General features: G+C 58.9%; 1 protein-coding gene across 9 annotated transcripts in view; it reads left to right on the top strand.

The window, feature by feature from the left end:
- Window positions 1-24,620, top strand: part of PLEC (plectin) — a 56,916-nt gene that overhangs the window by 4,619 nt on the left and 27,677 nt on the right. The window contains exon 1 of one of the 9 annotated variants that reach the window (XM_058565123.1): window positions 12,013-12,114. The exons of 3 other annotated variants lie outside the window; for them this stretch is intronic. In XM_058565123.1, coding sequence (XP_058421106.1) covers window positions 12,069-12,114 — 46 coding nt within the window. In that variant the 5' untranslated portion in view covers window positions 12,013-12,068. Of the gene's footprint in view, window positions 1-12,012; window positions 12,115-12,948; window positions 13,004-15,646; window positions 16,297-19,452; window positions 19,771-22,142; window positions 22,347-23,778; window positions 23,948-24,620 lie in introns of those variants that run through there. 5 more of the 9 variants (XM_058565125.1, XM_058565116.1, XM_058565124.1 and 2 more) reach the window with 5 other exon arrangements.

The following is a 24,620-nucleotide window of genomic DNA, read 5'->3' as shown; positions in this document are numbered from 1 at the left end:
GGCCACAGCTCTCCTGGCAAACCCCAGGATGGAACTGTTTATGAACTGGTCACTCTGTTTAAAGTGGGGACAACTACCCAGAATAAATAGTACTTTGTTCCAGAATTCTCCTTGGTCTGATCAGGTCACAGGGCCATGTGTGGGTCCAGAGCCCATCCCTGGCATCAAGCTGAAGCTTCCTGTCCTGAGGAGCTATGTTCCCTCTACTTCCTGGGGAGAGGTCTACCTCCCAGGAGTGAGTCTGATGGGTCCCTGGGGGTTTCCCGTCTCAGTGCCCTCTCTACCCAGCTTCCCTGGATGCCAGGGTTGGTGTTGGACACTGGGCTGGCTTGGTCCATGCCTGCCTCCTGGGCTTGGCGGGTGGAGGCTGGTGAGAGGGCAGTGAATGACTCTTGCCTGGTTCCTGCCTGTGGGTGCTGGGGCACCTGCCTGAAGGGGACTTGCCAGTGCCATGGTGCAGCTCCCCCTCGTGTGTGGCCCTGGCCCGAGGGCGGCTAAGAGTTGCTAGGCAGGAGAGTGGGTGCTGGCGGCTCCCTGTGCAGGGCCTGGAGGAGGGAGAGCTTCTGGGGTGTACCAGGCACTCCTGCATCTCCTCAGCTCCTGGCTTGAGCCAAGGGAATGGGTGAGGGGCTGGGCTGGTACCTGTGGTCAGGCCAGAGCCACCCCCAAGGCCCAGGTGTGGCCTAGAGGAGACCAGAGGTAGCCAGGCTATGGACCGTAGGCCTGACCATTGTGAGCCTCTTGGACCTCCTAGAGGCCTGAGGCCCTGACTCATCCTGTCCCTGGAGGTGGAGGGCTGCCCCCAGTGAGGAGGGGAGGGCATGGCACCTGATGTCAGCCAGCCAGTGACTGCAGGGGCCTCAGGGTGGGGAGAAGGTGGGAGTGCCCCTCTCTTGGGGCCCAGCACAGCACTAGCCGGCTCTGTCCTCAGGGACCCCTGCCGGGTCCTGCACACCCACTCCCGGTCCATCACTGGGACCGTGAAGGGCTCTGGCTTCTGCCTCCTGGCCTCTTTCCCACACTGGCAGCCACCCTCACCCCACTCTTACTTACAAGATGCACCTTCCCCATCTGCCTCTCTAAAGTCCAGCCTCTTAGCCCCTCACCCCAGTGGCCTTCACCCCCACCCCAACCCCACAACACCTCAGGCCTTACCCTGGACACGGCATTCCCCAGCTCTCCCCCTGGAAATCCCCAGTCCTCCCTGGACGGTCACTGCTCCTCCCAGAACATTCTCAATTTCGTGTCTGCCTGAGCCTGTTGCCCCTCCCCATCCTCCCTGCTCTCTCTCCAGGGCAGATTCCTATGGGGCTGAGGCCACTGGGTCCTGTAGCAGGAGAGCTCTGGGTGCCCCATGAGAGGGGCCTCCCGTGCTGAGGGGCTGTATGGGCTAGTGGCTTACAGCCAGCCAGCCAGCCCAGCTGCAAGGGGGTGTCCTGACTCCTGGGTCCCCAGAACCCGGCCTGCGACAGCTCACAGAGGCTGGACCACTTGCTATGCCAGGGGAGCCTGGAGAGGCCTGTGGTCAGGTGTGGGAAGTCAGGGAAGGGTTTGGAGTGGGGGGAGAGTTGAGGTGATACAGGTGAATGAAAGTGAGGGGGTTTGGTGACAAAGGGAGCAGCCCCAGCCCCCCAGGTGGTGCTGTGTGCATAGAGCTGGAGGCTTGTCCGCGGGGTCAGGGCACAAGGTGCAGGGCAGGGAGTGGGGAGTGGGGCCATCCAGGAGGGCCTGGGCAGCCGGGGTAGAGACCCAAGGTTGTTCCGTCAGGGCTTAGAGCAGAGTGGCAACAGTGTGGAGGGTAGGGCTCGGGGGCGCTGACAAGGCTGCTTCAGTGGTCCTGGAGGGGGCAGTGGGTGTGAGGGGGCAGAGGTGAGTACCGTTGGTGACTGGGTGGGTGAGTGTGGGGCAGGGCCTCCAGGCAGGGGGCTGGGGTAAGGAGCCTGCAGGAGGCAGCCACCGGGGAGACCTGCATTCTGGGGAGAAGGTGGGGCTGCAGAGAGGCCTGGGGAGTGTCAGGTTGTCTGCAGGGCGTGTGCCGAGCAGCGTCCTGTGCTTTCTTCAAGACTCAGCTGGAGGGGCTTCCCCACCTCTCTGGAGGCCCTGGGCCTGCCCAGAGCCATCATGCCTGGCACCCTGCTCACGTGTCCCACCTCTCCTGTCCTAGACTCTGCTTGTGGTTATCTGTGGTTATCCCTGGGACCTGCCCCAGGCCCTCAGCCAGTGTTTGCAGGGTGCTTGCATGGGCGAGCAGGTGATAGCGTGGGGCATCTCCTTTGGTGGCCAGAGCTCAGCTGGCAGGAGGGGAGGCTGGCAGTTATTTGGGGCTCTTTGGAGAGGAGTTTTGGTCTGTATTTCTGTCAAAAGTAAACCGAGCTCCAAAACAAAATGACCCAGCACCATGGAAGTACATAGAGAACAATGGTGGATGTCACCCTTCTGGCCCCCAGTCTCGCTGGCTGGGGTGACCACAGCTTGTGTGTATGTGTGTGTGTGTGTGTGTGAGAGAGAGAGAAAGAATTCAATGGTTTTGAGCATATTAATAGACTTGTGAAACCATCGCCACAATCAACTTCAGAACATTTACATCACCCAGCCCCTGGCAAACACTGATCTACTTTTAGTCTCTGTGGATTTGCCTCTATTGGACATTTCATATAAATGGAATCATACAAATTTGTGTCTGGCTTCTTTCACTTAGCATCGTGTTGTCAAGCTTCATCCATGTTGTAGCGTGTGTCAGTACTGCATTCCTTTTTAGGGTGGAATAATATTCCATGGTATGGATGGACCACATTTGTTTATCCTGGTGACAGTTAATGGACATTTGGGTGGTTTCCATCATTTGGCTATTGTGGATAATGCTGCTATGAACATTGCATGCAAATTTCTGTGTGGACATGTGTTTTCATCTCTCCTGGGTATATACCAAGGAGTGGAACTGCTGGATCATGGGTAATTCTATAGTTAACTCTTTGAACTGCCAGATTGTTTTCCAAAGCAGCTGCAGCATTCTACATTGCCATGAGCAGTGTATGAGGGTTCCGGTTCCTTCACATTCTCACCAACACTTATTATTATCTGCCTTTTTGATTGTAGGCACCCAGTTCTAGTGGGTGTGAAGTGGCATCTCATTGTGATTTTGATTTGCATTTCCTGATGGCTGATGATGTTGAGCACCTTTTCATGTGCCTATTGGTCGTTTGTATGTCTTTTCAGAAATGTCTCTCTAGATCCTTTGTCCATTTTTAAATTGGGTTTTTATCTATTTATTATTGAGCTGTAAGCATTCTTTATGTATTCTAGATACAACTCCCTTATCAGATAGGTGATTTGCAAAAATGTTCTCTAATTCTATGGGTTGTTGTTCTACTTTCTTTCTTTCTTTTTTTTTTTGGTGAGGAAGATCAGCCCCGAGCTAACATCTGTTGCCAGTCCTCCTCTTTTTGCTGAGAAATATTGGCCCCCGGCTAACATCCGTGCCCATTTTCCTCTACTTTTATATGTGGGACACCTGCCACAGCATGGCTTGATAAGTGGTGTGTAGGTCCACGTCCGGGATCCCAACCCATGAAGCTCAGGCCACCAAAGTGGAGCGCGCGCACTTAACCGCTATGCCACCGGGCTGGTCCCTGTTCTACTGTCTTGATGGTGTCCTTTGTAGCAGTAAAGTTTTTAATTATGATGAGTCTAATTTATCTATTTTTTTTCTTGGTTGCTTGTGTTTTTGGTGTCATGTCTAAGAAGCTATTGTTTATTCCAAAGTCATGAAGATTTACACTTACGTTTTCTTCCAAGAGTTTTGTAGTTTAAGCTCTTACATTTAGGTCTTTGATCTGGTTTGAATTAATTTTTGAGTATGGCCTGAGGTAGAGGCCCAGCTTCATTCTTTTGCATGTGGATCTCCAGTTGTCCCAGCACTGTTTTGATTATAGTTGTAAAGCTTATTCTTTCCCCATTGAATGGTCTTGGCACCCTCGTGCTTTTTTTTTTTTTTTTTTTAAATTTTTTTTCTTTCTTTCTTTCTTTTTCCCCCCAAAGCCCCAGTAGATAGTTGTATGTCATAGTTGCACATCCCTCCAGCCGCTGCATGTGGGACGCGGCCCCAGCACGGCTGGAGAAGTGGCGCATTGGTGCGCGCCCGGGATCCGAACTCTGGCCGCCAGCAGCGGAGCGCACGCACCCAACCGCTAAGCCACGGGGCCGGCCCCCTCGTGCTTTTTGATGGGTACTAAATATTCCATTACATGGAAGTACCACAATTTATTTACCTGGTCCGTACACGGACATTTGGGCTTATGGTAAAAATGATTGTATTTCTCAATTGCTCTCCGGCATAGATGAGCCCAGTGGATACAAGGCAGACTAGTTCTCCAACCTCTTGCCAATTGATTGACAAGACAATTCTAATTTGTTTTAATTTGCATTCTTTGTTATTAATTATAGTAAGCATCATTTCATAGTTATTATTTGCACTTTTTCTTTTATGAGTTGCCTATTCAAAAGCGTTGTTTATTTCTGTATAGTGTTTTTGTTTCTTTTTGAATTATAGGAGCTCTTTACATATTATGAAAATTAACTTCCTTGTCTGTTATAAATGTTTTCAAATTTTTCTCTGTTTGTTACTTTTTTTTTTTTTTTTGTGAGGAAGATCAGCCCTGAGCTAACATCCATGCCAATCCTCCTCTTTTTGCTGAGGAAGACCGGCTCTGAGCTAACATCTATTGCCAATCCTCCTCCTTTTTCCCCCCAAAGCCCCAGTAGATAGTTGTCTGTCACAGTTGCACATCCTTCTAGTTGCTGTATGTGGGACGCGGCCTTAGCATGGCCGGAGAAGCGGTGAGTCAGTGCGCGCCTGGGATCCGAACCCGGGCCGCCAGTAGTGGAGTGTGCGCACTTAACCGCTAAGCCACGGGGCCGGCCCTTGTGTGTTACTTTTTTAAAGTAAACTTTTTATTGAAGTGTAAAGTTCCTACAGAAAAGTGTACAAGTTACACGTATGCAGCTGAGTTAAATTTCACACTTGCCTTGTGACGGGTGCCCAGACCACGAGCAACTTTCCAGCCTCTTCACAGTCTCTGGTGCTGCCGGTTGCTCCCCTGACGTCTGACCCCAGGCATCAGTTTTGATCGTTTGTCATTTAATTCTGTTTGTGGTGTCTTTAGCCATATCAACTTTTAAAATTCGCCAGTCTTTTGTTTTATGACACCTGGATTTTATGTCATGCTTAGAATGGACTTCTTTTATAAAAACATTTGCTGAGAGTTTCTTCCAGTCCTGGGGCATGTTTTTGTTTTCTAATGTCTTCATCTTTGATCTATCTGGAGTTCGTTTTGGGCTGAGGTATGTGGGAGCCTGGGGTGTCATGCTCAGGGCCTAGACATGGGTTAGTAGGTGATAAAGAGCATTTTAAATATCTCCTCTCCTGCCAAACTCAGGGCAGGGTCCATGTCCTGCTGCACCTCTGTTCTGTGGCAAGCATGGCTTGAAAATTAGCGGGTGGATGAGAGGGACAAGTGGACCCCGAGCCAGACCCCTGTGGGAATGCTGCCTGGGGTGAAGACTCCCTGGGTACCCCCAGAGAAGTTGCCAAGGAGAGCCCTGGTGGTGGCGGAGGGCCGGGCGGTGGCAGTGAGGTGGAGAGCAGCTTGGGGGTGGATGGCATTTCTGCGACAGGGAAGGTACAGGAACAGGAGTTTAGCCTCCATGTGTATCGATTGGAGAGGAGACAGATACACATGTGGAGATGCTGGAAAATGCCAGACTGAGCCGGGAGAGACCAGGCTGGGGACAGTGCTTTAGGGCCCTCACCAGGAAGAGAAAAGGCCCATGCTCTGAGCCTGGGCACAGGGAAGCAGAGCAGCGGGCCAGGGCAGGGGCAGAGCCATACTGCGGGGTCCTGGCAGCCCAGTGAATGGGAAGGGGTGAGAGGGCCGCCTGGGCGAGAGGTCTTGAGCAAGGTGAGGCCTGATGAGGCCTTGGTGATAAGGGACATCGGGGACCTTGGTGAGACCTGGTGGAGTAGTCAGACTGGAGGTGCTGAGGTGTGTGTGTGTGGGGGGGGAAGGGAGGTGCGAGGCTATGTGGGAGTGAGGACACCCTCTGGGATGGAGTGGTGACCCAGAGGCTGTGCTGTCTGCAGAGCACAGCCTTGGCAGAACACTGGCCTCAAGTCTTTGGGGAAGGGGTGGCCTTGGCCCAGAGGGGCATCAGTGGCCATCGGGGGCATGGGCATTGCTGAGTGACCTCTCTCATTTACCCAGCCTCTGTGTGGATTGTGATTGCCCCTTGCCACCGAGGGCCCTATGGTTCAGAGGGGTGGAGACTTCCCTAGGATGGGGCTGTTGGGCTCCAGGGGAAGGAAAGGTGTGGGTGATGGTGCCCCCTGGCCTCAGTTTCCCCAGTGAAGCCTGAGGGGAGCTGGCAGCAGAGGGGCCAGGATCTGGGCATCTTGAGAAGGGACTCAAGGGGGCCAGGGAGGGATGATGCAGGTGGGGGCCAGATGACTAGACCCTCTGTGGCATGAGGCCAAGGGCAATGCCCAGAGGCAGGGAGATGCAGGGCTCGGAGAGCTGGTGGTGGGTGGTGAGGTCAGGGTCTCATGAGGGGGCGTGGGCTGGGTCATCTGGTGGTGGTCAAGGGTGATGGTGGACCAGGTGGAGGGGGAGTCTGGAACTCCTTTTCAGGTGATGGGAGCAAGGTGCAGCGTGGAAGACTTGGGGCACTAGCCTGCAGGGCCTGCTCTCCTTCTCCCTCCCTCTCTTCCTTTCCTCTGGGGGAGCTTGGGTCATGGTTTAGCTGTGGAAGGGTTGTCCCAGCTGGGTGGTCAGCCCTTGGCAGGGACCTTTACTGTGCAAAGGGGATCTGTGACCAGGAAGAGGATGGGGGGGTGGCATTCTGCTGCCCACTCTGGTTTCTGGGGTGGGGGCAGATCCAGGGCCAATGCTACAGGGAAGGAAGGGCCTAGAAGGACATCTTGTGTGGCTGGTCTGGAGTCTGGGAGATCTTGGGCAGGCTGGTGGGTCACATAGGCTGGGGCAGCGCTGGTGCCCGAGACAGTGGGGGTTGGGGAGGCCCTCCACAGGAGGCAGGGTTGGGGGCCTGGAAGTATGGCACTGCAGGGTGCAGAGGTGAGGCAGCTGGTGGGAAGCCAGAAAGAGGCGGGTGTCTCTGGATGTGTGGCTTTTATGAACTTTATTCCATTCTTTTTTTGTTTTCAAATGAGTGTGTATTTGGAACTTTTGAAATGTATGTTTTTTTCCCTTTATTATTAAATGAATGGCTACAGGGGAAGCTCATAGCACAGGTACAGGATTAAGCCTCAAGAGACACAACTGAGCTTCATTGTTATTACCACCACAGGAACTCATGGTTGTTTCCAGAATACAAAGAGCCCCCAAGAACATGCCTGGTATGAGGTTCCTGTGGCTGCCGTAACAAATTGCCACAATCTGGGTGGCCGAAAAGAACAGAAATTTGTTCTCTCACAGTTCCGGAGGCCAGAAGTCCAAAGTCATGGTGTCAGCAGGGCGGTGCTCCCTCTGAGGCTTTAGGGCAGATTCTTCTTGCCTCTCCCAGCTTCTGGTGGCTGTTGACATTTCTTGGCTTGTTGGCTGCATCCTTCCAGTGTCTACCTCCATCTTCAACATGGCCTTGTCCCCTGTGTCTTCTCTTCTGTCTCTTGTAAGGACACTTGTTATTAGATTTAGGGCCTCCCTGAGTAATCCAGGATGAGCTTATCTCAAGATTCCTAACTTAATTATCACTTCAAAGACTCTTTTTCCCCAATAAGGTAACATTCCTGGATTCCAGGGATTTGGAGGTGGACATATATTCTTGGGTCCACCATTCAACCCACTGCAGTCTGCCCTCTGGCCCCCTGAAATTCGTGTCTGTCACGTGCAAAATACATTCACACCATCCCAACATCCCAAAAGTCTCAATCCATTATAGCGTCAACTCTAAGTCTAAAATTTCATCTAAATCTCATGCGCTCAAAAGTTCCAAGTCTCATCTAAATTGTCTAAATTAGGTATAGGTGAGACTCTGGGTATGGTCCACCCTGGGGCAAAATTCCTCCCCAACTGTGGACTTGGGAAACTAGAAAGCAAGTTGTGTACTTCCAAAATATAATAGTGGGACAGGCATAGAATAGACATTGCCATTCCAAAAGGGAGACAAAGAAAGAAAGAAAGGGGTCATTAGTCCCAAGCAAGTTTGAGATCCAGCAGGGCCAATTCCATTAGGTTTGAAGGCCTGAGAACTCTCTTCTGTGGCTTGTTGCTCTACTCTCTGCACCTCTGGCTCTGCCTGCCTCTGCCTCTGCCCCCACAGCTCCACCCTCTGGGCCCCGAGGCTCTGTGCTTAGAGTAATTTTTCCTTTTTCTTGAAGGGTAGCATATGTTTGAAGCTCCACCACCCCATTTCCTGCCTATAGAATCCCAGAATTCCAACAGGCTTCCTTAATTTTATCCTGTCTCTGTCCTCTTCAGTCCAAGCTGGCAGTGTTTCTGCTGATACAACATTCTCATAAACCTTGTGGGTCTCCCATGTATATCACAGGGGTCCACACCATTAGACAGGAGGATTCTCCCCAGATCTTTTCTGGATGACCCCTCTCTATTCCTGGCTTCTGCTGAGATAGTTGAGTGGACCTATGAGTCAGACATCTAATCTCTTCAGCAGAAGGTTGTCCCTCACACCCTTGGCTTTCTCTCCAGAGCATGGTTTCCTAACAGTGAGTGTCCCAACATGAGCATCCTCTGCAGTCTCTATAGACTGTGAATTTCCCAGATCACCAGTGCTAGTTCCTTTTTTGCTTAACAGTTCCTTCCACAATTTATGTCTTTCCTCCTGCACTTTACTGTAAGCAGCAAGAAGAAAGAAGTCACATCTTCCACACTTGGCTTGGAAATCTCCTCAGCTAAAGATTCAAGTTCATCACTTATAAGTTTTACTTTCTACTCCACACTAGAACACAGTTCAGCTAAGGTTTTATGAGGATCACCTTTCTTCCACTTTCCAGTAATATGTTCCTCATTTCCTTCTAAGTCCTCACCAGGCACATCTTCAACATCCATACTTCTACCAACAGTCTGTTCAAGGCTATCTAGGCTTTTCCTATCATGCACCTCAAAATTCTCCAGCCTCTTTCCATTACCCAATTCCAAAGCCAGTTCCACACTTTTAGATATTTGTCATAGCAGCACCTCACTCTTGGTAACAGAATCTTTATTAGTTTCCAGTGTCTGCCATAACAAATTACCACAAACAGGTGGTCTACAACAACAGAAATTTATTCTCAGAGTTCTGGAGGCCAGAAGTCCAAAATTAAGGTGTTAGCCTTTCTCTGAAGGCTCTAGAGAAGAATCTTCCTTGCCTCTTCTAGCTGCTGGTGGCTGCTGGCATTCCGTGGTGTGTGGTGGCATCACTCCCGTCTCTGCCTCCATCTTCACATGGCTTTTCCTCTGTGTGTCTCTCCTCTTCTGTCTCTTATAAGGACCCTCTTCATTAGATTTAGGGTCCACCCAGGTAAGCCAGGATGATCTCGTCTCGAGATCCTTAACTTAATTATGTCTGCAAAGATCCTATTTCCAAGTAAGGTCACAGTTGCAAGTACCAGGGATTTAGCTGTGAACATATCTTTTTGGGGACCAGCATTCAACACTCTCCGCCCAGGTCACCCTGCATGGTTGGTTGATGTATTGTAAAACTTCTGCATCTTTCTGTTTTGTGCTGCTTGTTTTAAAAAAATGTACACAGTGTTTTGTAATATACTCTATTTATAATTTTGTAATTTAACGTTATGAAGTATTTTAGACATGTAACTTCTTTTTACTTAATGTTACAACATGGACATCTCTCTTTGACATTAATTTACAATAAAATATTCCTTCGTGTGGTAACCATGTCATATTTAAAGTAATCCCCTCTCATAGAACATTAAGGTTATTTTTGTTTTGTTTTGTTTTGTTTTGTTTTTTGGTATTGGAAACTGCTGCAGTGAACAGCTTTGTAGCTGGATCATTGTGCGTGTCTATGACTTTTGTTAGAAATAGAATTTCTGGGTCAAAGAGTATGCAAAATTTAAGCTTTAACTACACCAAGATACCATTTTTTACCTGTCAGATTGGCAAAAATCCAAAACCTGGATTTCTGGATTGTATTGGTGAAGCTGTAAGATCTAAGAACGCAGTGTGCGTGTAAGAGTGGACGGTGGGAACCAGCGTCCTGGGTGCCTGTTCAGTGCCAGCTCTCACTGGAGGAGGCTCTCCACGGGCAGACACGGAGACCAGCAAGGTGTGGGGTAACCGAAAAGCAAGGGTCAGAACGATGCATGTGAGATGTCGCTTTTTGTGTTAAAAGGGGGAAAACCAAGAACCAGGTTTGTATTTGCTTGATTTTACATAAGGAAATTTCAGAGGAATAAACAGGAGGCCAACAATGATTCTCACAGTGTGTGTGGGTGGGAGGGAACAAGCTAGGAGGGAGAGCTGATGTCCCCCATTTGTGCCTGAGAGGGCTCACTCCCTACACCTGCCCAGCACCCAGTGTTGTAGTTTCAAACAAACAACAGAACCTTGCCAATCTGATGTAAAATTATGTAAGTGAGTAAAGGAGGCAATTATTAACAGAGTAATTGAGTGGGGACAGCATGAGGGTTGATCAGAAGTGCAGTTAATGTAAATGCATCGGTTAACTTGGGGGGCACTGGTTTTGATGTTGAGCCTCTGCATTAGGGAACACGAGTCTCCCCATGGGGCTGTCTCTTTCTTTGTGCATGTGAGGCTTTCTGCACTTAAGTTCTGACTGATTTTTATTTATCTAATTCCACAGTAGCTTATATCTTGCATTGCTAATGAAGGGTTTTTCCCGTTATGTTTTTCTATCTAGTTATTGCTGGCCCGTAAGAACTCTCTTGGGTCTTTTAGAAGTGTATTTGAAGCTGGCCACTTTAACGAGCTCTTGCATGGGTTCTGATAGGGGGTCAGTGGAGTTTGTTAGGTGCTGAGAGGAGCAGAGGCTGCGACAGGAGAGAGCACTAGGGTGGACTCTCTCTGCCTTCACATACCTGGATCCAGCTCATGGAAGGAAATGAAGCTGCAGGCTCGCCCTGACCTGCCTGCCTCCCACTGGGCTCAGGAGGTAGTGGAGATGTTGACCAGTGGACAGATTGGAAGGTGGAGCCGCCAGGACCTGTGGGGCTGGCTATGGGGGGTGATGACCTCAGGGGGTTGGCCTGAGCCACTGGGTGGTGGATGGTGGTGCACCCACAGAGCTGGGAAGACAAGAGCATCCCACCACAAGCTCTGACAGGATTTGCTGAGTGTGAGAGGCAGAAGCTGGGGCACAGGGTGGAGCCCCACTGGACATGTCATCTTGGGAGTCAGAGTATAGCGGGCATCTTGAGTCATAGGACGGGGTGAGGTGGCCCAGAGGAGCATGTGGGAGGACGAGGGCACGCGGCCGGAGGGGAGAGTGTCGTGGGCAGGGGCAGAACCCCTCCCTGGCATGGGAGGTGGGGAAGTGAATCCTTGTGGTGAAGGGGCTGGTCCAGGGTCATGAGGCACGACCGCGGGCAGGCCTCCAACCTCTGCTCTGGTGGGATCCGCCTTCCCTCTGCACCCAGGGTGCTGGCTGTGGAGGTCGTCCAAGGCCCAGACCTGTGTCTCCTGTCGGAAGTGGGTGTCCGTGGCTTCGAGGCCAGGGAAGCCACGTGCACGAGCGGCCCAGAGGGCACTCTGAGGGTGGCCATCGGCGGAGGCTTGGGGACTGTGGGGTGGGGTGGGGTGGGCAGGCCCAGCTCTCCTGGATCAGGCCTGCTGGCCTGGCAGTCCGGCTGGAGTTAGCGGGGTCAGGTGCCAGGGAGGTGGGGGCGGTGCACAGCCGGGAGCATGCGCGGGGGCGGCCTTGCCCTGCGCATCGATCAGCCGAAGCCCCGCCCCGGGCTGGCAAGCCCCGCCCCGCGCCTCCCGGCTCCTCCCCCAGGCTGCGGCTCTGGCCTGGGCAGTGCGGTGCGGGGCTGGACTCTGCGTGGCGGCAGTGACGCCACCCTCAGTACCGGTGGAGACATGGACCCCTCACGAGCCATCCAGCACGAGATCAGCTCCCTCAAAGGTGCGGGCCGGGCACAGCGCCCGAGCCGGGGGGCGCCGACCGGGCAGTGACCTCTGGCTGGGTACATCCCCCTGCAGGGCAGCGGTCAGCGTCCGCTGTCCCAGGGGCACCTTTAGGGTTGGGGAGCTGGAGCCGCGGGAGACCCCAGGCCCATGCCTCGCCAGAGCTCCACCTGGTGCGGAGTCTGCCCTGGGCTGGCGGGGGGTGACTCCAGCCGCAACCCTGCAGCCCTGCAGCCCTGCAGCCCTGCAGCCCTGCAGCCCTGCAGCCCTGCAGTGAGTGTCGGGGGGGCGGGGCGGACTGCGGCAGCGGCAGGGGGCGGGGCGGAGGTGGGAGCTGGTCTTTGTAGCGGGTCAGCCTCTTCTCTCCTCCCGGACTCTGCCGAATCCCCGCCCCGCCTGCAGCCCTGCTGCCCAGCGTGCGAGGGGACAGGCAGGGCCGTGGGGACCACTGTGTGGAGGCGCCAGGCGGGCTGGCCCTGGGCTAGTCCACACTGCAGCTCTTTGTTCTGGGGTGGGGGGCTGGGGGCTGCCCGAGGCCCCCGACTGGTTGCCTGGAAACCTGGAGGGGCCTGGAGTCGGGGGGAGGGGACCTGCCCTGCCTGCCCGCTCTGGCCCTCCCACTGCTGAATCAGCAACTTCGGCTGCAGTTCCTGCAGGGTGGGGGCAGGGCAGAGAGGGGTGTTCTCCCAGCCCTGGGACCTGGGGGCGCGCCCCAACGCAGGCGCGGAAGGCGAGGGTCAGGAGGAGGTGTGCAGATGCAGGCGAGGCGGGCCAGAACGTCTTGCTCCAGGTTGCTCCTTGCTCCCCCTCTCATCCCCGAGGGCGCCCAGGCTGTGAGAGGGAGGGGGATTCCTCAGCGTGCTCTGCTCGCTTTCTTGGAGGCCCAGGTTGGTGCCTTCTCCTGCAGGGGATTGCATGGGGAGTGCCGGGGCTGAGTGGGTTGGCCAAAGACCCGTGCACGCCTGTGTAGAAGGAGGAGAGACCTTAGGTCCAAGTGTCTGAGGGGCATTAGAATGTGGCTTGGAATCATTTTGGGAGGGCGGCATGGGGATTAGGTGGGGGAATCATACCAGAAAGGTGGCGTGGATGTTTGGGGTGGACAGGGGCGGGGGGAGCGCAGGAGGTGTGTGCGGGGCTGTGGGGTGCGCATGGGGGGAGCGCAGGAGGGCTGTGGGGGAGGGCTGAGGGACATGCCAGGAGAGTAGGCCGTCTGTGGGCACAGGGCTGGGCCGGGCCACTGGCCTAAGTGCTGGCCTGGACCACAGCTGGTGTTGGTTCCCGAAGCCACAGTCTAGTAGCGGGAGGGTCCGCAGGCGCTGCTGGGCTGAGGGGGCGTGGCCGCTGCCCACTCCCGCCCCTGCGGTGTGTCTGCCCTGAGCCGAGTGCCTCACCCTGCCGGAGCCGGGCTCCTGGTGAGGCTGGCCCCCTTCCTGCCTGGCTGGCTGTAGGGGACAGGGGGAGGGACAGCGATGCCGCAGTGAGCTGGCGGGCAGGGCTGTACGAACAGTTGGCTGTGCCTTCAGTGTTTCCACCGCCACCTCCGCCACGAGTTAGCGCGCGCTCGTTTGTGACTGTGTGTGTGTGTGTGTGTGTGTGTGTGTGTTTTGGGGGCGCTGTGTTTGGAGCCGGCTCTGCGGTGCCATGGCAACGGCCCCATAAACCCGCCCCCATGAGCTGCTTGTTGGCCGCCTGCCCTCCGGCGCCTCCCACCGTGGGATCCCCCACCCCCGCCCTATTTATAATCGGTTCCCGGGTTAGCCGTGCTTGGTGGGAATGGGTGTGTCGGCTTGGGGGGAGGGGGAGAGGGCGGATCCGGGTGTGGGTCAGCGTGGGAGAGGGGGTATTGGGTGGAATGGGGCAGGCACAGGATATCCGTGGTTGGAGCCTCAGTTGTGGAGACGTGGGGGTGACTGATGAGTGTGGCTGGGCCAGGCTCCAGGGCCCCCACGTGGAGCCTGCAGCCCCTTCCGCCATCCCGCTGCTGGCTCCCCTTTCACTCGGCCCCTAACCCTCTCCTAGTGTGGTGTGCCTCAGACCGCCCAGGGTCAGGGTGTCTTCGTGTCGGCAGGGGCGGCAGGCAGAGGGTGGCAAGGCCTTGGTGACTTTGATTCCCTGTGGCAGCTGAGATTTTCTGGCCTCCGACAGCTGGCTTGGAGAGTGGTGGAGGCCCCTCTCAGAGCCCCCCACCCTCTGCCCTGCTCAGAGTGCTTTGGGCTTGAAGCGGACTGCTTGTTCCTGTGCCACCCTTGATCTGGCCTGGCATCAGAAGTGTTAAGTAGGGTGGCCACTGTCTCTGGCCTGGCATTTGGAGGTAGGGGCTCTGTCCCTTTGCCTGTTTGATGGACAGCAGCCAGTGGTGTCTGTCTGTGTGCTAAAAGCAGCTGCCCCTGGTCTTTCCCCTCAGCCCTCTTCCCCCCACGAGACCCCAGCTCTCCTCTCAGACCTCTGCTCCCTGAGACCCCAGCTCTCCCCTCAGCCCTCTGCCCCCAAAGACCCCAGCTCTCCCCTCAGAGCTTTCCCCCCACGAGACCCCAGCTGTCCCCTCAGACCTCTTCCCCCCGAGACCCCAGCTCTCCCCTCAGACCTCTGCCCCCAAAGACCCCAGCTCTCTCCTCAGCCCTCTGTCCCCAAAGACCCCAGCTCTCCCCTCAGCCCTCTGCCCCCCTGAGACCCCAGCTCTCCCCTCAGCCCTCTGCCCCCCGAGACCCCAGCTCTCCCCTCAGTCCTCTGCCCCCCGAGACCCCAGCTCTCCCCTCAGCCCTCTGCCCCCCGAGACCCCAGCTCTCCCCTCAGCCCTCTGCCCCCCGAGACCCCAGCTCTCCCCTCAGCCCTCTGCCCCCGAGACCCCAGCTCTCCCCTCAGCCCCCCGAGACCCCAGCTCTCCCCTCAGACCTCTGCCCCCCCGAGACGCCAGCTCTCCCCTCAGCCCTCTGCCCCCCCCGAGACCCCAGCTCTCCCCTCAGACCTCTGCCTCCCGAGACCCCAGCTCTCCCCTTTGACCCTCAGGCCTCAAGTGCCCCCGGGGCTCAGACAGCCCAGCAAACCCCTCTTTAGATCCTTGTGAATCCATGAAGCCCTGAGACCACAATCCTGAGTTGGGTCCCTGGCCTGAGGACCCCTCCTGCCCTCCTTGCTACCCACTTCCCTTCTGCCTGTTCTGCCACGCTTTTTAGATTGTTGGTCTATAGCTACTCCTGTCCACCCTCCCTCTAGGCTTAGGAACCTTGAAGGAAGTGTTTAGAAACTGCTGTAATTTCTGACGTTGGAGCCATGGGGCCTGGGAGGGGAGGGGGAGTGCTGTGGGGGTGGCCACCACTCCGAGGTACCCCCCACTCTGTGAGGGGCCCCGCTGGCTGTGGGTGGGAGGGGCCGCCCATGCTGCTGAGTCAGAGGGGGCCGGCCTGGGCGTCCTGGAGGGCGGGCGGGCGGGAGTCTCGCGCAGGCCTCGGGCAGGCAGCAGTGCCGGCAGGAATCGCACCGAGCCAGGCGCCACCACAGCCCCGGAGCCCGCGCCCTCGAGCTCAGGGCCGCGGCCTGCCTGCCCAACAGGCCGACCCTTGTCACACTCTGTGCCGAGGGCACCTCGTTGCACCTCTTGTCTGTGCCCCGCCCGCTGCCCTCGCCTCACCGGCTCCGGCAGCCATGGTGGCTGGCATGCTCATGCCACTGGACCAGCTTCGGGCCATTTACGAGGTGCTCTTCCGGGAGGGAGTGATGGTGGCCAAGAAGGACCGGCGGCCACGCAGCCTGCACCCCCATGTGCCCGGCGTCACCAACCTGCAGGTCATGCGCGCCATGGCCTCCCTGCGGGCCCGGGGCCTGGTGCGGGAGACCTTTGCCTGGCGCCACTTTTACTGGTACCTCACCAACGAGGGCATTGCCCACCTGCGCCAGTACCTGCACCTGCCTCCTGAGATCGTGCCCGCCTCTCTGCAGCGTGTGCGCCGCCCTGTCGCCATGGTGATGCCCGCACGCCGCAGCCCCCACGTGCAGGCTGTGCAGGGTCCCCTGGGCTGCCCGCCCAAGCGGGGGCCGCTGCCAGCCCAGGACCCTGCCCGTGAGGAGCGGCGGGTCTACCGCCGGAAGGAGCCTGAGGAGGGGGCACCTGAGGCCCCAGTGCTGCCTGCCACTCCCCCAGGAAACCTGGCGAGGCCTGGCCCAGAACCTGCGCCAGCCACAGGTCAGCTGCATCCTGGCCCCAGCCATGGGGTGGGAACGCCTGGTGGGCCGGGATGGGCAGTGCGTGTGCGGGGGCTTTGCTCGAACCAGCAGGTGGCGCTCTCTCTGTCTGAGGGTGCTGGGTGCTCTGGTGGTGGACCCACGTGGCTCCTGCTACTGGCTTGAGAACCTTGGGGTGGGTAGGCCAAGGAGGAGCCAGCGGGCTGCTGCCAGCCCATCCCCAGGCACGCCCTGGGGCTACGGGTGGGGAGGCTAGGGGTGGGGCTTGTGGCACCTGGACTGGCAGGAGCAGCTGTTAGCACAGCCCTGCCCCACGCCAGCTCAGCCCTGTCCCCAGTGCTGCCCTCGTCGTATGCCCCCGCTGCCCTTGCTCACCCCGCTCCCGGTCCCAGTGGCCTGTCTGCCCCAAGGCCCTCTCTGCATGAGGCAGGGGTGTGCAGAGGAGGTGCTGGGATAGGACAGGGTATACCCGCTCTCCAGCAGTGTGGTCCAAGCAAACTGCCTGACCTTTCTGAGCCCTGAGTCTGTCCAGTGCTGGTGACACCTGCCTCCGTGGTTTTGTGGCTCTGATGCTGTACTGTGACTGAGTGCTTGGCGGCTTGGGGGTGGTGATGCCCTGGGGGCAGTGGGTTGGGGGGAGAAGAGCAGAACCCAGGTAGGAGCATTGCTGGCAGGCCAGAGGCCAGGGTGTGGCAGGTGCTGTGCCCAGCTGAGGGTCTAGGCAGACCCTTCCCGGTGGGAGCTGGGTTCCAGAGGATGCAACAGGTCCTGTTGTCCCGGGGGTTGCTAGCGACCCCTTGCCATGCCCCTTCTCTGTGGCATCCCTCTGTCCCTAAGCACTTCTGCTGGCAAGACCCAGGTGGGCAGATGACGCATGTCCCGTGCAGCCTGAGGCTCGTGCATGCACTCTTGGAGCCCGCTGGCCTTGGTGCAGACTCGGCGAGGCCTGGGTCCCCCAGCACAAGGCAGGCTTAGTCCGTGCTTCGCTTTTTGTGTCTCACCACCTGGGGAGGAACTTGTTCTCTAAGGGGCTGGGAAGGGGCCCTGCGGTGAGGTTAGCAGGGTGGGCAGGAGTTTGCCAGGTGAATGGAGGCCGGGGGGGTCATCTCCCAAGGTGCTGAGCGGGAGCCCCAGTTCTGGCTTGGTCTGGATTGGATCTGAGAAGGCCACGCCATGGGAGCCCATCTTGGGGTAGAGAGGCGGCCTCCGGGCTCTTGCTGTGGCCTTGAGCAAGTCGTGTGGCCTCCCAAGCTCCTGTTAAGGGGGTGATGGTGTCTCCCACAAGGAGACAGAGTGCTTGGCTGGGCGCTTGGTCAGCACTGACTAACGTCCAGTGGCGAGGTCCCGGTCCAGGGGGCCTTCTACCCTGCCTTCCCCTTGCTGGTGCCCCTGCCCACCCTCAGTGGTTTGGCAGACCAGTCTTCTCCGCCCCCTTGGGTCATGGGCGTGGTGAGTGCCAGCCTCTCCCTCCTTTTCTCCCCTTCCTTCCTTGTCTGTGGCCAGGCTGGGTGGCTGGGTGAGCAGTTGGCAGCAGGGCCAGGAGGGAGACTGGGTGTGGCTGCAGTGGCAGAGCAGAGGGCGCCCCCAGCCCTGACGGTGACTCAGTCTTCCCTTCCCAGCTGCAGCGGTGGCAGCTCAGAGTTTCCAACAGGAAATGAGCTCCAGCTCCCGCCTGAGTCAGGGCCTTCGGGTGTGGGCTCCCCTCCTTCCGCTCATCCCTCAGGGCTGAGCACGGGACCCAAGGGCTACTCTCACTCCAGGAGGACGCCCAGGGCGCCTTGGGTGCCGGGTGTGGTGTGGGGCTGTGTCGTTGTCTGCAGGGATTGTGATGGCTCCACACTCAGGCTGGGACTAGAACCGTTGACTTCTCAGTTTTAAAAATTATCAAGTAATGAACCACAGATCCCTTCCTTCCCCACAACGTCGCCCCTCTCCAGTCAGTTGGCAGAAGGGCGAGGTCAGGAGTCTGTGGGGCCAACTGCACTGGTCACCAGAATGGCCTTGGTCAAATGGGCTGCCCCTGTCCGTCCAGCCCTGGCTGGGGAGCTGTGAATGCTGCAGGGCAGTCAGGTGTCCCTGCTGTACCTTGGTCCCCACCCGTGAAGCCCCACTCCGTCCCTGTGCCCTGGTGGTCTGTTCGTTCATGTGGGAAGGCGTCTACCTGCCTGTTCAGCCACATACTGGCCTGACCCTGACCGAGCCCCTGGCCCGGAGAGCGCCTAGCATCCGGGGGTGAACTGGATGAGGAGCGAGTGATGGGGAAGCAGCTTTAGGAGCAGTCAGGGAGGGCCCCTCTGAGGAGGTGCCCTGAGCTGAGCCATGAGCCATGAGGAGGTCTCTGCTCCACCAAGAGCAGCCCAGCAGAGGCAGGGACAGAGGGAGGCCTGGTGGGGGGAGGGCGAGGATGCGGGAAGGCCCGTGGCTGTGGCAAGGAGTTTGGGTTTACTTTGTGTGGTGGAAAGCTGGTAGAACGGGTTTTACATATGAATTTCATTTATGTTCATTATTAGTGCTTTGCCGGGCTCAAAATTCAGAATGAACTGAAACATTTAGTGAGAGAAAGTACCACCTGAACGCTCTCAGCACGTCTGCTTCAGAGGCATTTTATCCATCATAAGCAAGTGGCCCTCGACGACATTGCTTCTCTCCACCTGCTGTGCACCACGCCTCCCTCGTGGCACTTGCCCCAGGGGGGACAGAGGGGACTTGGAGGCAGCCCATATAGCTGCCCTGCTCTTTTTCATGGCCGCATAGCACCCTGCATGGGACCTGTGGGTCCAGGTGTTTTGCAACACTCGCTAGCTTTGCGTCTGGGTCGTGTGTTCGAGGGGCTATCTCTAGGAGGACTCTGGTAGGTCTTTTAAGCGGGGTTATGGCAGGATTAGATTGCCTTTTCCCAGGGCCTGTGGTGGCCGTGTGAGACAATGTGTAGACGAGTGACAGAGAGGCAGAGACACAGTTAGGACATGTCACGTTAGCCCAGGCTGGAGGCCATGGTGGCTGGGATGGAGCTGGTTGTGGGGGATGTGGGCGGAGGAAGGGGCTGGCTGTGGGGATTAAGGAAATGAGGGTGTTGAGGAGCGATGGGGAATGCAGGACTGGTGGGGCCTGTGGGCTGGGCTGGACCGGGCAGGCACAGTAGGGAAGACTGGTGGGCCCTGTGGCTGTGCCTGAGGGCTCAGGGATTTCGGGCAGGCTGGTCCACTGCACCCCTCTGAGCTGGTCTGACCCGTTGGCCCACTGGGCTTCGGCTCTGCTGGGCTCGCTGACTCAGGGGTGGCCATGAGGAGGAGCCACGGCTCCTAGAGCTGGGTGGGGAGGCCGGGGCATGAGCGAGCCCTTCCTCTGCCTCCCACCGCTTCTCTCCTTCCTGCCTTCCCCTCCCTTCCCCTCTGCCGGCTCTTGGAGCGGCCTGGCCCGTGCTCAGCGGCCATGGACAGGTACAGCATGGAGGAGCTGATTCAGCTGGTCCAAGGTAGGGCAGGGCCTGGGTTGAGGGGCTCTGGGCATGCGGGAGGGAGGGACCAAGGCCTCTGGCTGGGCTGGGCTCTCCCAGGCAGCCTGTGGCTGGGGCCCTGGTAGAGCTGAGGCTGCCTGCCTTCCCCTGGGAGTTAGAACTCCGGGATGCAGGGATGAGCACGGCTCCCTCTCAGAGCTGCCCAGGGCTGTGTCTGGTGTGGGAAGGAGGCATCTGGAAGTGGCAGGCCCCCGTCCCAGGCCTCTGTGGGGTGTGGGCTGCCCACTGCCCTTGAGGGGCACTCTCGCCTCCAGGAGCCATGCCTCCCCCTGGCTCCCCTAGGCTTCCCCCAGCCCCGACCGCCGCCAGAGCTGGCCACTGCAGGCCAGTCTCCTTCAGAAGGGAGTTTCTGCGAGGCTGGCGAGCAGGAGGCTTGGGTGGGCCTGGTGGGCCCGGCCCTCCACCCCTCTCCTCATTGCCCCTCGTTTCCCCACATGGACCAGGGTGTCCCTGCCCTGATGTTCAGAGGCCAAGTGTGGTTTGCTGTGCTTTGCTGCAGGCTGACCACGCTTGCCAGAGAGACCACCTGGGCTCAAATCACAGCCTTGTGTGATGTGGGGAAGCTCCTTACCCTCTCTGTGCCTCGTGTGACAATAGCCTAGGACTTCACAGCGTTCTCTGAGGATTAAATAGGATGGTGCTGGACACACAGGAAGTGCTACAGAATGGGATACAAATCCTTACATTTAGTCCTCAACCTTCTGCTGCCGGGGCCTGAGAGGGTCCAGGCTTCTGGGAGGAGAGGGTCAGGATTGTGACCTCCCACGTCCTGTTTCCTGGGGGCACTGAGGTCCAGGGCAGCCCAGGATGTGGCGTGGGCTTGTCTGCTGACGGGGCTTCTGGCCCCAGGACTTCCGCAGACCAGAGGCTGCTGGGGTTCTGGGGTGGGGCCAGGGCAGGCTCCAGGAGTGGCCTGGGGGCAGGGAGGCACAGCCCCTGTGCTGGGGGCCTGGTGTTCACGTGGCCCAGCCCAATTTTGGGCCACCTGGGTCTCTGGCAGGTGGTGTGACCTTGGGGAGGCTGTCCCATCCCTTGGGGCCAGGTGTTGTGTTGAGGGGCCCTCTGGGAGAAGAGAGCAGTGCCCTCTTGCCCGTGTGGCCTTTCCCTAGTGCACCCCCATCGCTGTCTACACCCCTTGGGATAGGAGCCCCTGAGCTGAACTCCGTGTGCCAGTGCTAGGCCTTGTTCCCCGAGGAGGCTTCTTATTATTAGAATCACCGGTGGGAACCTGGGGGTGGGGTGGGTGTCGGGTGGCGCCGCCCAGCCAGACTGGACTCCAGCGAAGGCCGTGGGCCCGGGTGCCCTCGCTCTGCACGTCATGTTCTAAGTCTGGACAAATGACGGGCCTTGCTTGCCCTCCTTGGATATTTATATCCCCCCGGGCCCCCTGCCCACCCCTCCCCTCCCCCATGGACACAGGCACTGCTGCTGACAGCAGCACGGCCGTGCCCTCCTCCCACCACGCCACCGCCACTGCCGGGCTTGCTGCCGCCTCCGAGGGGCCTGTGACCCTCCCCACACCCCGCACCCACTCCCTGTCTGCCCTGTGGGCTCCTGCCACTGTCCTCAATGAAGATCGTGCCGGGTAGGTGGGATAGCCTTTGAAAGCCTTGTGAGAGCCCAGCTGGGGCCAGGGCAGAGGGGCAGGGGCCAGGGACTGGAGGGCAACGGGCTCTGTCCTTATTTCCCTGGGTACGGCCTGCTTCCCAGGCAATCACCCCGGCCCCTCCCTCTGACACTGTCCACTGTCTCACATGGGGGGATGTTGGGAGTCTGGGGGGGTGCTTGTCTTTGAGTGTGGTTGGGTCAGCTGTAAGCCTGGGGGCCCAGTGAGGGCTGGGGTGCTGGCATGCATCCCCCTCGGCGCCTGGCAGCTGTCACCAGAGGGCACCCTTGGAGGCAGAATGGGGTGCTCTGGCACCTTGGTCACCCTTCTTGGTGGGGGCAGCGGGAGTGGGGGAGGACTCATGCTGAGGCCACCCAGCTGTGCTGGGGGGGGCTGCGCTTGGCCCCAAGTTGCAGCAGGCCCCTCCTCCCGGCGGGTGTGGCTGTGGGTAAGCAGGGGTTAAGGCTCCAGCTAACCTTGAGCGTGATAGCTCTGCGTAGGGACAGCTGAGCTGGGCGCCCGCAGGAGGCGGGAGGGGAGCGCCCGAGTGGCTGAGTGGCCAGGAGGGAGGAGGGAGAGGAGGCAGGCAGGAGCACAGTTGGTGCATAGAACAGGACTAGTCCAGGGCGCCAGGCAGATAGTGCGGTAGGGCGGTCCCCGAAGGCGGGGCGGTCCCTGGCCCCAGGGTGCCCCCCCCTCCCCACGCCTGCCCTCCACGCAGGGAAGGGAGGGGGCTGCCAGGCCTCACGCTGCCGGTTCTGAGGGGAGGAAGGGCGGCTCTGCCTGCTCTGCCCACAGCCGTGTGGCCCCAGAGCCATGGAGCCCTCGGGCAACCTGTTTCCCTCTCTGGTGGTCGTGGGCCATGTCGTCACGCTAGCTGTGGTGTGGCACTGGCGCAGGGGGCGCCAGCGGGCTCAGGACGAGCAAGGTAAGCGCCTGGGCAGCTGTCGCCAGCCGCAGCCCCTGCCAAGGGGTTGGGGGCGGGGCGAGGGAGGGGCTGTCTGTCTCCCGCCTGCATTTCCCTGAGCCCTCCCCTTTGTGTCCCCGAGCTAAGCACCAGCACGTGATGGGAAAGTAGCAGCGCCCCCCTGCCTTCCACCCTGCATTGAAGACCCAGCCTGCTTCCCTGGGCTGGGGCTGGGGCTCTGTGGCTCCGTCAGCCTGGAGCATGGGCAGTGCCAGGGCATCCCCTCTGAAAGGGAGGCCCCTCCCCAGTTGCCAGGGACAGGGTGAGCACAGGTGACTGTCAACACAGAAACTGCAGCTGGCAGGTGCAAGGCGGGTGTCCTGGGGCGGGTGTCCTGGGGCAGGTCTTGGGAGAGCTCTCGACCTCCACTGAGGTGGGCTGGGCCTGGGCAGAGCCTCCCGCCCACAGTGAGAGGTGAGGCAGGTGCCTGAGCGCCCTCTGCCAGGGCCCAGGACTGCACAGGGCGTGCAGCCAGGCCCGCTCTGCCCTCCCCTGCTCAAAGTCACTGCTCTGGGCTACAGCCGGGGCGGCAACCATGCCCAGCACAGGACCGGGTAGGGCCTGCCTCCGCTTTAGTGAATGGAGCCGGGTGGTGCCGCGGAGACTGGGCTTCTGGCCAGAGGGACTAACCAGGACATGGAGGTTGTGCTCAGGTCTGTGCCCGTGCAGGGCTCGCCTGTGGTGGGGGTGGCCAGGGCTGCCCCGGCAGGCCTGCTTCATCTTAGCCTGTGTGCCAGACCCACTGGACCTGAGGTCTGAGTCAGGATGAGGCTTTTAGGCGTGGCGTTGGGGGCTGGGGAGCGACTGGTGACTCAGCTGCAGGGACGTTCAATAAAATGCATAAGCCAGGGCTTCCCCCTCTGGATTTGGGCCCTCCCTCCCTCGCCCCACTTTTGTCCCCTGTCCCGACGTGGGGAAGGGGCCCCCCTTCAGCCATTGTCCTGGCCTGCTCCCCGCCCCTACTGCCCTGCGGTGCCCCTCCGTGCCTCTGTTCTCAGCCGGCTGCTCCCGCCCCCACGCCCTCGCCGCAGCGTCTCCCGCGCATCCTGCCGGGAGCGGCCTCCTGGTGCACGTCAGTCTAGGGGAGTTTCCCGGCGCCCGGGCGTCCCCCGGGGCTCCCCTCTGCGCGAGCCTGGGCACCCGCGAGTTCCCAGGCCCCTTTGTCCTCGCGGGAGCCTCCCTCTGCCCTAATCCCTTCCGAGCGGGGTCTTCTCCCTCCAAGTAGGGGCGTGGCTTCCTGGCCCGCGCTGGGCGGGGCGCCCCGCCAGGGGCAGGTTCTCCGGGTCTGGGCCGCGCGCCCGCCGCCGGCGTCGGGGGAGGGTGGGGAGCGCAGCGCCGGCGGCCTCGCAGCGTGGGCTGGAAAGCAGAGGCAGGGCGCGTCCTGCTTGCTGTCCTCAGTGGGCGACCCGGGGCGGCCAGGCTCATGGCTGCGGCCGGCACATGGGGGGCGGGAGGCGCCTTCGCCGCAAAGAAGGAGGTTGTGCTGGAACGGCCGTGCTGGCTGGACGGGGGCTGCGAGCGAGCCCGCAGGGGCTACCTCTACGGGCAGCTGTGCTGCGTAGGTGGGTGCGGCTGAGAGGGGTGGTGGCGCGGAAGGGGGCACCGGTCTCCGCTGACAACTGGCGCCTGTACCGGGAAGGAGGTGGTGCCCAGCCCAGGTGCAGCCCCGCCCCGCGCTCTGCTCCGGAAACACCTGGGGAGGAAGGCGGGGTGAGGTCGCCTCGGCCCGATTTGTTTCCTCTCTGGAGATAGGGGTGGGGAGGTGGGCGGGCTGGCCTGGGCTTTAGGCCTTGGATTCTGGGCACTAGGCAGTTGGCAGTCAGGACGGTGAGGAGGGAGGGAGGTGCTGAGGGCGGGGCTCCGGGCCTTCAGCAAATGGGGCTCTCCTTGGCCAGCGGGGACTTTTTTCAGTCTATAGGCTTCCCACTCCAGGAGCGGCTTCCGTAGCTAGGGGAGCTCTAGCCTGTTTCCACATCTGTAAAAGGGGGCGATGATACCCCCAGAAGCCCATGGGCAGCTCTCCGGGACACTGGGCTGGTGGCAGAGGGTTGGGTGCTGGGGCAGCACGGGGGTCAGGCAGGTGTGCGGGAGCATCAGTACTGGGGCGAGTGTGTCCTGAGGAGGGCCAGCTGAGCACGCAGCAGTGTTGGAGGAGCCTGCGTGGCGTGGCTGGGGGCCACCGGGCTGGGCCAGCCTGGGAGGGATGGTCTGTCGGTTTGGGGGTCTAAACAGGAT

Source organism: Diceros bicornis, chromosome 21 (genome assembly GCF_020826845.1).
Source record: "Diceros bicornis minor isolate mBicDic1 chromosome 21, mDicBic1.mat.cur, whole genome shotgun sequence".
Lineage (NCBI taxonomy): Eukaryota > Metazoa > Chordata > Mammalia > Perissodactyla > Rhinocerotidae > Diceros > Diceros bicornis.
This window is presented reverse-complemented; position numbering and strand designations above follow the sequence as displayed.